The sequence below is a fragment of the Oreochromis aureus genome, linkage group 12 (assembly GCF_013358895.1).
Source record: "Oreochromis aureus strain Israel breed Guangdong linkage group 12, ZZ_aureus, whole genome shotgun sequence".
In the NCBI taxonomy this organism is placed as follows: domain Eukaryota; kingdom Metazoa; phylum Chordata; class Actinopteri; order Cichliformes; family Cichlidae; genus Oreochromis; species Oreochromis aureus.
The window spans coordinates 17,060,727-17,075,771 of record NC_052953.1 but is presented as its reverse complement, the minus strand read 5'-3'; the positions used below and the strand labels follow the sequence as shown (position 1 = coordinate 17,075,771).

Here is a 15,045-nt window from a genome sequence, read left to right as displayed (position 1 = left end):
TAAAATGTATGCATACATCTACATATGATTACAGGACCATGTCAATCATCCATTGTGTAGAAAAATAAATATGCTACTACACTCATCAGACACCTATCCCCATTAGGTATATGGTGAAAAATTGTTATACAAGATTTTATTCTATTAAATATATACCCATATAGGAAAACGTGACTTGACTAACTTCACTTTCAGTATGATTGTATATTTATATGCCTTGTGGTTTATCTATACATATCAGTTACATGCACCTAAAACAAATGCTTGAAAAAAGGTGATTCTATAGTCTGGACTAAACCACATGACTTCAAATCCCACTGCATACCCCCACCTCTCCAGCCTCTCTTTCACCTGTTTTCTACTCTCTCTACAGATCACAATGTCGTCTGCAAACATCAATGTCAACAAAGAATCCTCTCTGGCCTCATCAACCTGTCTCGCTGTCCTGACATGTCTTACAGTTACTAACAAAAAAACAACAACAATAATTTGCAGTCTAAATAAATAAAAAATACAAGAAATGTTTAATGTATTACAGGGAATTGATGCAGATGTTAGTGGGACTGGAATCTCCAAATGACTGTGAATCCCGTGTTTTTATTGCAATAGTTGATCTAACCCTGACAAATATCCCTAGAAAAGGTCTTAAAAAATAAGTTAAAGGAAAAATAAAAGATTAGATTGAATGAATAACTAAATAAATAAATATACTCATTAATATAATTTTTAAAATAATTTTTCATGCTGTCTCTTTAATTTCAAACTCCATTACTGTGTGTCTTCCTCAGCTATCAGTGCAGTATTTGAGGTCTTTCCTGTGCCTCTGGTTTCTCTTTCTATGGTAGTAAGAAAATTCATTGGTGCTTGAAAAACAGACTCTTTTAACTCTTTATTGTTGTTTGCGTAACAGGGCTTCCAGCTCTCTGATTGGCCGTCCACCTGTCAATCATGTGCTCCACTGGAGAGAAAAAAAAAAAGACTGCGTCGGGTTTGTGATTTGACACAAACCGAGTCGTGATCATCCGGTCGAGCCGTGGGTGGTTAGTTAGCCTCCCCTGTTTACCTTCTTTTCCTTTGGCGGACCTGCCAGCTTGTTCAGCGGCTGTGTGGACGACTGGTAGCCTGCCGTTTTTGTGGTAACGCCTCTTGGTTTTTTGAAGGGGACGAGGTGTGTCTGTGAGGGAGAAACGCGGCACGGTTAGTGGGGGATATCCCCTCGCTTGTTTGACTGAACGTCGTTTTTCCAGGCTAAGCTAACATAAGCAGCAGCAGCGTAAACGGGTGGGGGTGGATTTCTACACTTCGGCCCTTGGAAAGCGAATATAAATAACCTCCTGAGGAGTAACGTTATGCTGGGGAACAATGACCAGCGAAGGGGACAGATCTAAGGAAGAAGGGCTTCTCGGGTGGTGCGGACATGTCAGTGGATGAGCAGCGGTGAAGAGTGGTTCGGCTAAGCGGAGCTAGTCGGTTAGCTAAACGGATCGAGGAAGTTGACTAGCCACTTTTGCTAACTGGGCTAAAAACGTCTGGTTTGTAATAGAGTTTAGGATTTAAGTGGTGTCAACTTTTTAAAGCTGGAGCTTTAGAAAGTCACGAACTGTTTGCGGATTTTTAACCCCCAACAACAACAACAACAAGAAAAGGTAGCACATTGGTTTAACAGTTAGCTCGAAAGTCGGAGCTTGTTATAAACAAAGGCTGCCAAGCTTCACCTGTCCGCAGCGACCTTACACCTCCACGGGTCGTCGACCCTATTGTTTGACAGACAGCGCTGCCATTTTTTTAAACTGCTATTAAACCGTGAATTTAAGTCTCGGGGATGGATTTAAAGACCGCGGTGTTTAACGCAGCCAGGGACGGTAAGCTCCGGCTGCTTCAGAAGCTGCTGGAGAACAAAGATGGGCACGAGGTGACCAAGTTAATGGGCGAGAAGACAAACGGGGCCACCCCGCTCCTGATGGCTGCCCGGTACGGCCACTTGGACTTGGTGGAGTATCTGCTGGAGTGCTGCAGTGCTCCTGTCGAGGTCGGTGGATCGGTGAACTTTGACGGGGAGACTATCGAGGGGGCGCCCCCTCTCTGGGCTGCCTCTGCAGCGGGACACCTGAAGGTAGTCCAGTCCCTGCTGGGTCACGGAGCTTCTGTCAACAGCACAACGCTGACCAACTCAACGCCCCTGAGGGCGGCCTGCTTTGACGGCCACCTGGACATTGTGAAATACCTGGTGGAGCACAATGCTGATCTGGAAGTAGCCAACAGACACGGCCATACGTGTCTCATGATTTCATGCTACAAGGGGCACAAGGAGATTGCGCAGTACCTGTTGGAGAAAGGGGCAGATGTCAACAGGAAAAGCATCAAAGGTGAGTCGGTAAAAAGCTTTCCACAGAAAAATGTTGGCTACATGGATGATAAACCGTAACTTTTTTTTCTCTCTTTTTGAGCTGATAGCAGATAGTTTGAGAAAATCAAGTAACAAATGGGTAAAATGCACGTGACACGCATGCATCCAAACATAGGAATTGTTATGGGATGACAAAATTAACAAATTTGCAATTGTTTTTTTTCTGTCTGAAATGACTCAACAGCAAAGCATGAACTTCTGGTTTCACAGTGGAAAGTTGCAAGCTAGCTACGTCAGCCTGGATGCGTGTGTGTCAGGGTGTGTCTGGAAGCTCATACTTTGGATGGCGTTTTCTAAATACAGGAACAATAAGAGTTTGTCTTTAAGATCATTGTCTTTTATACGTGTGCTTAAAAAGACAAGCACTTAACTGCTCAGGATGTCCATTATTTTCTCTTTCCATGGTAACAGCTGTTTTGGTAGGGTAGGCTTGAATTCATGGTCTCTAAAGTGAATTTCAACCACAGACCTTTGGATACCTACCTAGATTGGCACATTTAAGCCCCTACTTTTAGTTCTTGTGTGATCAGAACTATACAGTTGTAGCTTATACTTACTGTCCTGTGACAGCAAAAAAAATCACAAGCAGAGCACAAACCACCCTCTCTACTCTGCTTTTCACAAAACAGCTGTATTGACATAAGAGGGTAAATCTCTAATATTAGATACGACTGGAAACTTTTCAAAAACAATGAAGCTTATGTTTAGGGAAGAAAGTGAGCGAGTTGGAGGAGAAAAACAGTTGTGACAAAATAATCACAGCTGACTAGACTGCTTCAGAAGTTGTGCCCTGCTCACTTCCTTCTCAGAAAAGTCATCACTTTTCAGTTCATGAAAGACTTCCAGTAAATAACCTGTTTGGTGAGGTTTCATCTTTAATCGATTAATCCAGACAAGAATGATTTCTTGAAGTTTTTCCCCAGTTTTTCCAAGCTTGTCTTCATGTTTTGAGGAAGCTTTGTGGTAAATTTCGACATGTTGTAGTATCAGCATTTTTTATCCAAACCACATTAAAACACTGATTATATAATCAAAAGTCAGTTTAAACCATTTTTAGTAAACATGGCTTTCTTGTTGTTTACCCAGTTTTGCTTGTACATATTTAACTGAGGGGGACAACTATAGCGCTGCTGCTGCTGCTGCTGCTGTTTTCTGTCCAGAATTGTTATTTTTGCAGAAACCAAAGAATATAACTGCTGGTTGATCCCAAACTAACCCTGTTTGGTCTCATCTGACTGAGTGTGGAGTAGCCTCAGAGAGCAGAAAGAAAAACAAACACACTGTTAACCAGAAAAAAAGAGGGAGTTGAGCTTGAAGTGTTTATAATTGCCAGTCATGGCATGTGTTGAATTTCCTCAAAGGGATTTACTTATCTTTATGGGACTCAAAGTTCAGTAAGCACGTGTGTGTCTGTAGATGTGTATCCCCTCCTCTCTGGGGAAAACTGAACCTGATTTTTCAGGACTGAGTGACCTACTTTTAACATGCCAGTCTTGAGTAAATGTAGCAGTGGTGGAAATGGTCCTGCTTCTGCTCCATGAATGATCTTGAATGTTATTTCTTGTACTTTCAAATTGTGGGTTGTTTTTGTTGTTGTGTTTTTTCTTTGCTACAATAACACTGTGTGAATCTCGCACAGTTTCACTAACAATGTGACATACTCTCCCACGAAGGCAAACAAGTCAAGAATGAAAACACTGTTGGTGGAACTTTATTTTTCACTTTAGTTGTTTGTAATAGCTCCTCCCCCTTTTTTTACACGAGCTTAGCTCACATGTCAAAGTGCAATCTCTCCTTTTTATCTGAGGAATCTGGCATTGGAAGTTTGTGGTCATCTCTAAATATTCTTACAATTCATGATGGAAGTTATCTGCACTTGACTCACCTTGACGTCCTGCAGTCCAAAGAACTGGTGGAGTTTCTCAGACTTTTCTGTTGTACAAATGTCTGGCGCTGTGTTTTCCTTAATGGTGAATCACATAGGTCAATACAGTGGTCTGATATGCTAGTTTAAGCACGCTTCAGGCATTTTCACTCTGTAAGTTTGCAGTCGCAAGAAACCTTTATCAGAACAGCTTCTCTGAAATTCAGCACCACAATAACACCAAGGTATTCGAAGCTTGGTGACTAATAGTCTTCTTATTATTGACTCTTAATAGTTGTATTAGTCTCAGTAGTGAATGGAGTAAACAGAAGTGTGATTGGGAGTACTTCCTTGTTTTGACTTTGTTTGGTAAATTCCCGGGAAACCCCCAAGGTGGAGAGATGTCTTATTTTTGTTGTTGTTTTGTAAGAGCTAAACTGGATATAACTAGAGCTCTGGTATCCCTGGAATGGAAAATGATCAATTAAAAGGAAACTAAATTAAATGGATCAGATTAAACTTTTAAGGAATGCTTTCTGTGCTCTTCTTTGTTAGACATTCATATTTGTCTTTGTCTTTTAAACTGCTTATGTGTTTGTTTGTTTTTTGTTTGTTTTAAATTGCGTTGCATGGGGGGGTTTTTTTCTTTGGTTGGTTGTTCTTTTTCTTTCTCCGTGTTGTGCTGAAAAATACTTCATGTGATGTGTGTCTGTTTGCTGCAATCCTTTGTAGAAGTTGATTCTCTTTTTCTGTTCTAAAACGGATGAAACCACTAAAAAAAAAAAAAAAAAAAAGCAAATATGACACATCTTATGGCATAAATAAATGTAAAGTGGTAACATCCATAAGAACTTCAGCGTCAGTCATTGAGCTCTTTAAATATTTTTAAAAATTACCAGCTTATGGTAACTTGCAGAGAGAAATTCCTCAAGTCCTTATCAAGGTAATATGATGGATGTAGTCATGGCTTTGCAAACTGAATTCCTGCTAGGCTTCTGTGAGCTAATGTAGGTCTTATTATGTTTAACTCACTGCACGACATGCGTATTCTCTGTTCACAGGCAACACGGCGCTTCACGACTGTGCGGAGTCAGGCAGCCTGGAGATCATGCGGATGTTGCTGCAGTACGGCGCAACCATGGAGCAGGATGGCTACGGCATGACACCCTTACTTTCTGCCAGTGTTACAGGCCATACTAATATTGTAGACTACCTGACTACGCATCAGCAGGTCAGGCTTCCTGTTGCCTACAGTTAAAGGTTGTTTGTGTAGAGTTGTGTGAGGATCACATAAATCACATATTTTGTCTCTGCAGACGAGGCACACAGAGCGCATTGATGCCCTGGAGCTCTTGGGAGCTACGTTTGTAGACAAAAAAAGAGATCTGCTTGGAGCTTTAAAATACTGGAAAAGAGCCATGGATCTGAGGTACATGGACAGTAACAACATCATCCAGAAGCCGGAACCCAAGCAGCTGATCATGGCATACGACTATGCTAGAGAGGTGAGTGCATTACCCACCGTCACCTTAAAGTGGGCTGGCAATGTGTTTAATGCTCTCGAAACAGGTTTTCTTTTCACGTGATGTCAAATTTTGACATCAGGATGGAAAAAATAAATGTTTTTATTTCGCTGGGGAAAACTTTTAATGTTACACTCTGGTCTTTAGTATTGGAGATGTAGCCTACAACTTTGTTAATTAGCTATATAGAATAAATCCAAGTCCGATACCTGGGTCTTGGTGCTGAAATCACAAGTCACTCTGCTACTTTTTAATCTGCTTTCTAGGTAACAAACGCAGAAGAGCTGGATGGACTTATTTCTGACCCGGATGAGATGCGCATGCAGGCGCTGCTCATCCGAGAGCGAATCCTCGGTCCGCAACACCCAGACACTTCCTACTACATCCGTTACCGTGGTGCCGTCTATGCTGACTCTGGAAACTTTGAACGCTGCATAAATTTGTGGAAGTACGCGCTGGACATGCAACAAAGCAACCTGGACCCTCTCAGCCCCATGACTTCCTCCAGCCTGTTGTCATTCGCTGAGCTCTTCTCCTTCATGCTGCAGGACAGGGCCAAGGGGCTCTTGGGGACATCGGTGTCGTTTGAGGACTTGATGGGGATACTGTCCAAGAGTGTGATGGAGATTGAACGAGCCATTAAACAAAGTGGACCAATGCCTCCTGACCCTGCTCAGCTCAGCAAGGCCCTCTCAATTATTCTGCACCTCATTTGTCTTTTAGAGAAGGTGCCATGTACTGCAGAGCAGGACCATTTCAAGAAGGAGACGATCTATAGGTGTGTTCCTATTGAAAATCTCCTCAGTGATGTTTATAAAGGTCACATATGTCTCTGTGTACACAATATGGCAGTTAGAAGGGTCTAAAAGTTTTCTGTGACAGTGATTTTTGTTAGCGCTCCTTTCCAATCACATATACAACCTTTTTTAGCAAACAGGCAGGATGTTAATTGACCTCTGCCACAGTCTTTTTGCAATGCTGTCAGTAATGTTGATTAAAAAAATATTAGTTTAATCAAACTTATTGTCCATATTCATAATTCTTTGCCTTTCATTCTCACACTGTTGCATCTCTAGATTCCTGAAGCTCCACCCATGTGGTAAGAATGGCTTCAGTCCGCTGCACCTGGCAGTCGACCGCAACACTACCTGCGTGGGCCGTTATCCCGTCTGCAAGTTCCCTTCCCTCACGGTCGCTTCAATCCTACTTGAGTGTGGAGCAGATGTCAACAGTCGAGATGACGATGACAACAGGTCTGTTTTTAAACATCGTGCTTCTGTTTCACCCACACTCTCCAGCTTTTAGTTTTCACCTAGATTTGTTCAGGGGGAAAAATGGCAGAAAGTGGTTAAGAAGACATGTGCTTGTATGTTGTACAGGATAATCCTCTTACAGATCTATTATCTTTGTATCCACCAGCCCCCTCCACATAGCGGCAACCAACGGTCACCCTGACATCATGAACCTGCTCATTTCCTGCGGGACTCACTTCGACAGCACCAACGCCTTCCAGCAAACGGCCTGCGACCTCCTGGATGAAAAGGAGCTGGCCAGGAATGTCATCCAGCCCATTAACCACACCACTCTGCAGTGCCTAGCCGCCAGGGCTATCATCAAGCACGGCCTCGACTACCGGGGAAACATCCCAGAGAAACTGGAGGCCTTCGTCTTGCTCCACAGATAATGATTGTGAAGGAGTGGAGAAGAATGGATGGGTGCACGGGGAAAAGTGTGAAAAGGAGCAACATAATCTCAACGCCTCACCCACAGGGTGCTTGAAAAACAGAGACAATTATGTGGGTTAGGTTTGCAAATTCAAACTACATGGAGAGTATGAACTTGTTGGAAGAATTAAGTGCACAAAAAAAGTCCTCAACTAACCAGGATGGACTTAAGAATGATTTGGATTAACTGGCCCAATTTTTGGGGGATGCATCAGGAGTGGATTGCAACATGGACAAACACAGCTGCATCTCTGGATGAACTGAGCAAAGGGGTTTACGTATTTTTGCTTGAGATTTTTTTTTTTTTTTTTTTTTTGCATATTCCTCGATTTCTATTTATTAAATGAAACTTGAGAGATTTTTCTCCATGCTGGCTGCAACCCAGTCTCAACATTGCCTGCTCACGTCTTCTCAGTCTCAAGGCATTTCTACATATACTGGGAGTTCAGGTTATTATTATTAAAAAAAATGTTTTTGGTTTGCCAACAGTCATGGACCCTTCCTCAGTCATTAGATTTTTTTTTTTATTATTTTTTTTTTTTTGTACTTTTACAAAAACACTTAGATTTTGGTCATGCAAATCTGGACATCTGCCAAGTGCTGTGGATTCTAGACTCATTTGTCGTTCCCACTTAAGTGTACAACAAAGCTTTACAAGAAGGGTTTAATGCGTGCAAACACCATAAGTGCTTTATTCTTTCTATGCACAGGCTAGGCTGTTGGAAAGAGAGACTGTTGTATTCTGTGCCGGCACTTGTCTGTGCAATATCTCTCATGAGTTTTTGTGTTTACCTCATTGCTGCCGTTTTCTTCAGTATCCACCTACTTCACTCAAAAAGGAGGGGGAGAGGGGTGCAAAAAAAAATAAACCATTGTACTGATTGTTGTAAGACGAGTGAATGAATTTGAGCGATTTTTTTTTTTTTTTTTTTTTTTTTTTTTTTTTTTTGCGTGAGTGCGTGTGTGTGAAAGAAATGCGAGTGCCCCCCCACGGTGCGTTCCTTGTATGCAGAGTGGGTTTTTTTGCTTTTGTTTTTTTTGTTTGACTTTACACAAATTATTGACAACAGGAATTTTGGTGAAGTGGCGCTCATGGAGATTCCACAATGCACGTGACTGCCAGTAGAAACCACAGCGGCCAAACTAACAGTTCACAACCGCTGGCGAGTGCAGGCTCGTACACAGAAGTGACCTCTTTAACATTCATACATGGCCGACCTTTAAATACCGTCGTTCTTTAATAATCTTTATCCAAAAGAGAGAAAAAAAAAAAAGAAAAAAAAATGGGTAAACATTGGCCCACTGTTCACGTGCAGCAACATATCAGCCAAACAATCACTGCAGAAGACCTTTCATGACAACACCTACACTCCAAACTAGAGCAGAGCGAGGGTAGATCTGTTTGTCTTATACAGCTGTCATCCAGCTGTGTGAGGAGTTGAAGACACAAGAGTGGGAGGATGCCTCTACATACAGAATAGGAAAGCTTTGTGAATTATCTCGTTTGCACATTAGCTTTAGATGTGTGGGTTGGAAATTTTAAAAAAAGGGCTTTTCATAATTCTTAGGATTTCATATTACAGTTTAAAAAGGAAAAAAAAGCAGACATAGCAAATGTATTGAGGACACCCAGGGCAACTTGATGTGAATCTGCACTTTACTACAGCGGAGTTTAAGATTTGATATGGCATTAATTGAGTTCATGTCTTAATAACCAGTTTGACAATAAACCCATGTTGCACTTGTCGTCTTGTCTAAATGTCTTTATTTCCTGGTTTTTGTCTCTTTGTTTTAATAGCTATACACCAATCAGCCACAACATTAAAACCAGCTGCCTAACACAGTGTGAGACCGCTATTGTGACTTACTGGGTCAGGCACAAGGGACCTCTGGGGGTGTCATGTGGTCTCTGGATTAGGAAAGCTGGAGAAAATCCTTTCAGGATGAGACTTGTCTCCCGTAAATGCCTGACTGGATTGGGAGTTGAGCAGTTTGGTGGCCGGATTGATGCACCTGGCTCTGTTTAGATTCTTTGCGCTGTGGCATTGACACATTGACAGCAGCCTCTCCCAGGAGGACAATGCGTGTTGTGGTTGACCTCCAACAATGTTTAGGTGGGTGTTATGTTTCTTAAGTGAACTCTGCCTTATTAGAATGCAATTTTACTTGACCTGTCTGCAGTTTTAATGTTGTGGCTAATGGTGAAAGAGCGCAAATAGGCAACAGCTGATTGAGTCAGTGTTCCCACTGCTTTTGCTCTGTAGTCACTGAGCAGATCTTTGAGTTGGGTGAAGCAAGGAGGACCCCTGAGATGTGAAACTGCAGACGGGGGTTGCTCATGTTGTTCGTGGGTTGCTTCCAAGAAATGCCCCCAAGTAAAAACAAGCTAATTTATGACTTGCTTGTTCAATACTTTGTGCATGAAGCAATTAAAAACAGCAGCTGACTGCTGTGCAGAGAACCTTGGAGTGTTTATTCCTCTCTAGACTACAGTCATTAGGACCCAGTAACAAGTATTGTCTCTGTATCCAACACCCGATGCGCTGTGTTGTATATTTCCTCTGTGAAGCTCGAAGCTTCAAAAACACATCAGCGAGGCCCTTGATGCTCCACAAGAATCAACAAGAAAAATCTAATGAATTATTTAAAGAGCCAAGATGATGAGATTGGTGTTCAGCCATGCTTGTGTTATGGCTCCACTGGTGGCAATGTCATTTACTTTGCACATTACCCTCCAGGATTACATCAACATTTCACCAGGAGCCAGAGGTTTTCTCATTTTAGAAAAAAAGGCTTCACACAAATGAATGGATTAACTTCAAGTGTGGCATGATATCAGTCGACAACATCGAGTGGATGGATCTGGACCCAGGCTAAATGAACTTTGGTGGTTTTAGTTAGAAAATCTGGTGCCTACACTGCCGATTAATTACTGATGTTCTTATACTTTTGGTTTATGGGTGAATTTGGGACAAACTCAAGGCCTCACTCAGCTAAAAGCATGACTTTAGATTTCTTAATTGATACAAAATCCACATTCACCACATCCGCTGCCTTGGTTTAATCTCCCGAGTGATCATAGTTAATCCTGTTTCAGTTTAACAAAGTGAAAGGGTGAAATGTAAAGAACTGTCATGTAACAGCCAGATGATGCAGCTTCCTCTCACACAAACTGACAAATACCTTCATGAATACACATTTATTCCTTGTTTCCTCCACATGTAGAGCCGGCAGCATTCATCCCCAAAATGTGAAACCCGTCCTGAATGTTCTGTGATGAGTCACTGCCAGGATCTCCTGTAAAGCAGAGAGTGGGACTTTCTTAATGAGTCACGATCACTGTAGGTGTGTGTGCGCCAGGCCGCTGAGGCTGGACGGAGTGCGTCTGGTTAGATCTGTATGAATCTCTTTTACGATCTGCGTCCATTTTGTGGTCTATAAAAAATGGATTTCGCAACCTTCAGGGACTTTTTCAACCAGCCTTCCTTAATAAGTTACAGCATGTGCCCATCTGAAATAATGCTGTGTCACTCTTGCTTAACAGACCAAAAAAAAAAAAAATAAACCACTTGAAAAGAGAAATGGAGACAAATAAACAGGTAAATCAATTTTTTGAGGAAGTATTTACCGCCATTCCTTCTGAGAAGTGCAATTGAACTTTGCTGTTTTGCATTTTCACAACCACGCCCAGAATTACCTTTCTAAAATTAGCAAAGGTATCATGAGGTGAAAGTGGACACGTTTATTTTTATTTAGTGTGAGGTGTAACTGTAGCTGGAAAATCTATTTGGTTTTACGCACATCTTCCATTCCAGCCTCAGTTATGCAAAGCTCCGGTGACCTTCTTTTCCTTCTGCAGGAACGCTAACATACCTCATTGATGGTAATTGTGAAATATATGGTTTAGATGTTTCTGGGTCGAAGTGCATGGAACAAGTCGAGGCTTATCATAGTACTGGTGTTTACGTGGCTCAGCCCCACTTGAAGTGGCTCTGTGTCCAACAAGGAAGAGTTTGAAAAGGGTGCAGGGAAAGAAAGGCGAAGGGCTGATATGAGGATGTTAAGTTTGTACTAAGTCTGTGTGGATTAAAGCCAGAGTTTCTAGAAAAGGAATTGTCAGCTCAGCAGGGAGGGGGTGTACTGAGTCAGAGGAATGCCCATGAAGTCTCACGAATGAAGATGATGAGAATCTACCATGCTGAACTGTCTTTTACTAAAATTCAGGCTCCCTACCAGCTTTCAAAATTGTGTCATTCTTTCTCACTAAAATATAAAACGCATATTCAAAGGATAAAATTGTTCATATCTCTGTTAAAATAGTGACATGCCCTTATTTCCACCAACACGTTCTTTAATAACTGCTTAACTTTGAAGTGTTTGCAAATGTATTTTTCTCCATCTCTTGCATTGAAATTGCTTTAAGGTGCAGAGTTGCACATGAGTATAAAACATGTATTTGTCATCAGCTGATATCATTAGGAAGGAGGAAAAGAGGAAAACCACAGAGGAGGTTTGTGGATCTATTGAAGGAGAAGATGGAGAGGGTTGGTGTGACAGAGGAGGGTGCCAGGGATAGGGTGAGATGGAGGCAGACGATTTGCTGTGGTGACCCCTTAAGGATCAGCCAAAAAAAGGAAAAGATTTCCTAATTTAATTCAATTCAATTCATTGTATTTATATATCCCCAACTCACAACTATTGCCTCAACATGCTTTATATCGTAGGCTACAGACCCTGCAATATTAAACGAATTAAATAATGAGACAAAAGCAGAGAAATCAGATGACCTCCAATTAAAAAGCATGTGGAGATGGTGGGAAGGAAAATCTCCCTTACCCCCCTGTCACAACCATTTGGGGGTGAAGGAAAGAAAAGAGAGGAAAAGAATCTCTGTGGGAGAAAATGAAATGAAATGAATGAATATTTTATAATAATTCTGTTTAAAGGAAATAAGTATCATGTAAATAGACTTGGTCCTAGCACAGAGCCCTGTGGAACTCCATAATTAACCTTAATGTTTGAAGATGACTCCGCATTTACATGAGTAGGTTGGAGTCTAACAGATAGATATGATTCAAATGCTGCACTCTGGTCTACAGAAATGAATCCACTGTCACAGACCATAGGAAGGTCGTTAGCAACACCCACGAATGCTGTTTCTGTGAGAGTCTAAATCCTGAGTGAAACTCTCAGAATAAGTTGTTCCCTTGCAGATGATCAGTTAGCTATTTAATGAGGTTTGCTCAGGAATATGATTTTGAGCTGGTGACATGTTTGAGGAATTCTCTGAAGACAATTGTTTCTCTAGTTGCGATTACAGCTGTAACAATCAGTGAGCTAATGCAAATGAGCTAATACAGAGGCGTTTGAGATTCAAGCCTCGTTTTAATTGTGTAACACAAGGCTGTATAATGAAATTGTGATGAACCCCCTGCATGCCTCCAGCAAACCAAATATGAGTGAATAAACAGACAAGTGATGAAATAATAAAGCCATTACTTGAGAAGTGTACAGGGTGAGCTCAGTACTTTCAGAGCCTGAGAGGAGAAACTGTCTGGAGTTTAGCGCTTTCAGATACGTCTGTATCACTTGCCAGATGGCAGCAGGGTGAACAGGCTGCAGCTGGGGTGAGAACTGTCTTTTGGTATCCTTTGGGTTCTTCGCAGACATCTCATCTTACTGATATCAGTGACTCTGTGGGAGGCTTTAATCACCTGCTCCATTTATTCTGTATCTGAGAGCAATGCTTATGATGCGTCACTTAAACTCCAGAGTGATTTTGTTTTGGCAAACAAAGTGTATATACAGGTATGTGTTTCTGCCAAAACCAGTATAAAAATGACATTTTTGTACATATTTTTTTACAATTACGGTGCTTTGACACTGTTTTGCCACCTTTTCCTATTATGTACAAGCTCAGTACAGCTCAGAAATAACAGCTAATTGAATTTATTTAAACATTTGCACATTCAATCAGGGCAGAAAAAAGAAATAAGAAAGTGAAGATTGAACGTGTAACCATGAATCCTCACTCACTGTACACAAGGCTTCACATCAAGTCTTATTTTTATGGCCTTTTGGCAGTGCTGTCAGCTCGGCCTACTTCTGCCCTGTCTATATTTAGGGCTGAATAATGCCCTGCTGGAAAGCTGTCCTACATTAACCGTGCTCCTCCGTGTCTGAATACCTGCAGGTGAACTCACCACCAGACACCTTTTCTTTCCCCGTGCCTCAGGCTGTCTCTGTGTGCCACTCAACCCATTTCAGCTCGCTTCAGTGCCAAGACAAGCAGGATAATGCTACCATACAAAACCAAGACATGAATATGAATACAAAAATCTGGTCTATTGTCCCTTTTTAACGCTTTATTGCCGATCTCTGTCTGCGTTATTGTGTGTGGCTGTCAGTCTGCCGTCTCTTCGATCCTCTCTGGCCTTCACCACAGCAGCAGGAGACTCGAAAGCTTTATAAATGGATGAATTCTCCGGTCACGACTCAAAGGAAACCTGATTTTCTAGTCAGATGGTCTGACTTACTGCACAGAAAAAGCATCAATAGAAGCAATGTTCAGGGACAAACTGATTGCTGCTTTTGAAACTAATTTTCTTTGGACTTTGCTCTCATGCGATGACACAATAGGCAATGTTTCCATTTTTTGCTTAGTCATTTAACTTCTCTAATAAAGAAAATATCTCTTTAAGATTAACATTGTCTGGTTCTAGTTTCAAGGATGGATTTCATTGTGTTTCGTGATTGAGAATTGATTGTTTTGGGGGTTTCCTCCCTTGAGATGCTCTGCTTTCACTGCAGCCACATTCAGTTGTGGCTTCATTGTAGGTTTCTCTCATCCAGTTCTGTCTTCAGTAACTCAGAAGTATGCTATACTGTTCTGAGATCAGGCGACTGACATGGCCATTGAGGAATATCCCATTTCTTTGCCTTGAGAAACTCCTGAATTGCTTTTGCAGTCTGCTTTGGGTCATTTTCTAGTTGCACAGTGAAGTCTGATCAGTTTTGCAGCAATTGGCTGAATCAGAGAAGAGAGTATATCCCTGTACACGTCACAATTCATCCTGCTACGTCTATCAGCTGTCACATCATCAATAAACACTAGTGACCCGGATCCACTGGCAGCCACATGTGCCCAAACCTTCACCCTGCCTCCAGCATGTTTCCAGCATGTCTTTCATTATTCTTCTGACATTTTTTAGGTTTAACATTTAATCTCTGACTTAAAAATACTAACTGGCAAGCTTAATGTATATGCAAGTGGTAAGGGGCTGTCCTAAACTCCATGCAACAGGAGCTCCTTTAATCTCCATTAATCTGGACTTTTCCATAACTGCTAGCTGCCAGATGTCAACATCTCCCCTCTTATATATTTCAAATGAAGCTTTCAGCATGGATACACGCAGACCTCATAGCACGCTCGTGTTCCTGGCTATCTTCCTGTGATTGCTCGCAGCCCCACAGCTTTGGGACAGTAAATCTGTCATCACCGTCCCTTTTAACCAGAGTTTATATGGA

The 15,045-nt window shown here is 41.7% G+C and overlaps 1 protein-coding gene across 1 annotated transcript; it reads left to right on the top strand.

The window, feature by feature from the left end:
• The first annotated feature begins 986 nt into the window (after positions 1 to 986).
• fem1c (fem-1 homolog c) lies at positions 987 to 9,264 on the top strand. Its single transcript, XM_031760327.2, has 6 exons — positions 987 to 2,366; positions 5,333 to 5,502; positions 5,588 to 5,776; positions 6,061 to 6,572; positions 6,871 to 7,047; positions 7,214 to 9,264. The coding sequence occupies exons 1-6, from the start codon at positions 1,823 to 1,825 to the stop codon at positions 7,476 to 7,478; spliced, it is 1,857 nt and encodes a 618-aa protein (XP_031616187.1). The 5' UTR covers positions 987 to 1,822; the 3' UTR covers positions 7,479 to 9,264.
• Positions 9,265 to 15,045: the final 5,781 nt, after the last annotated feature.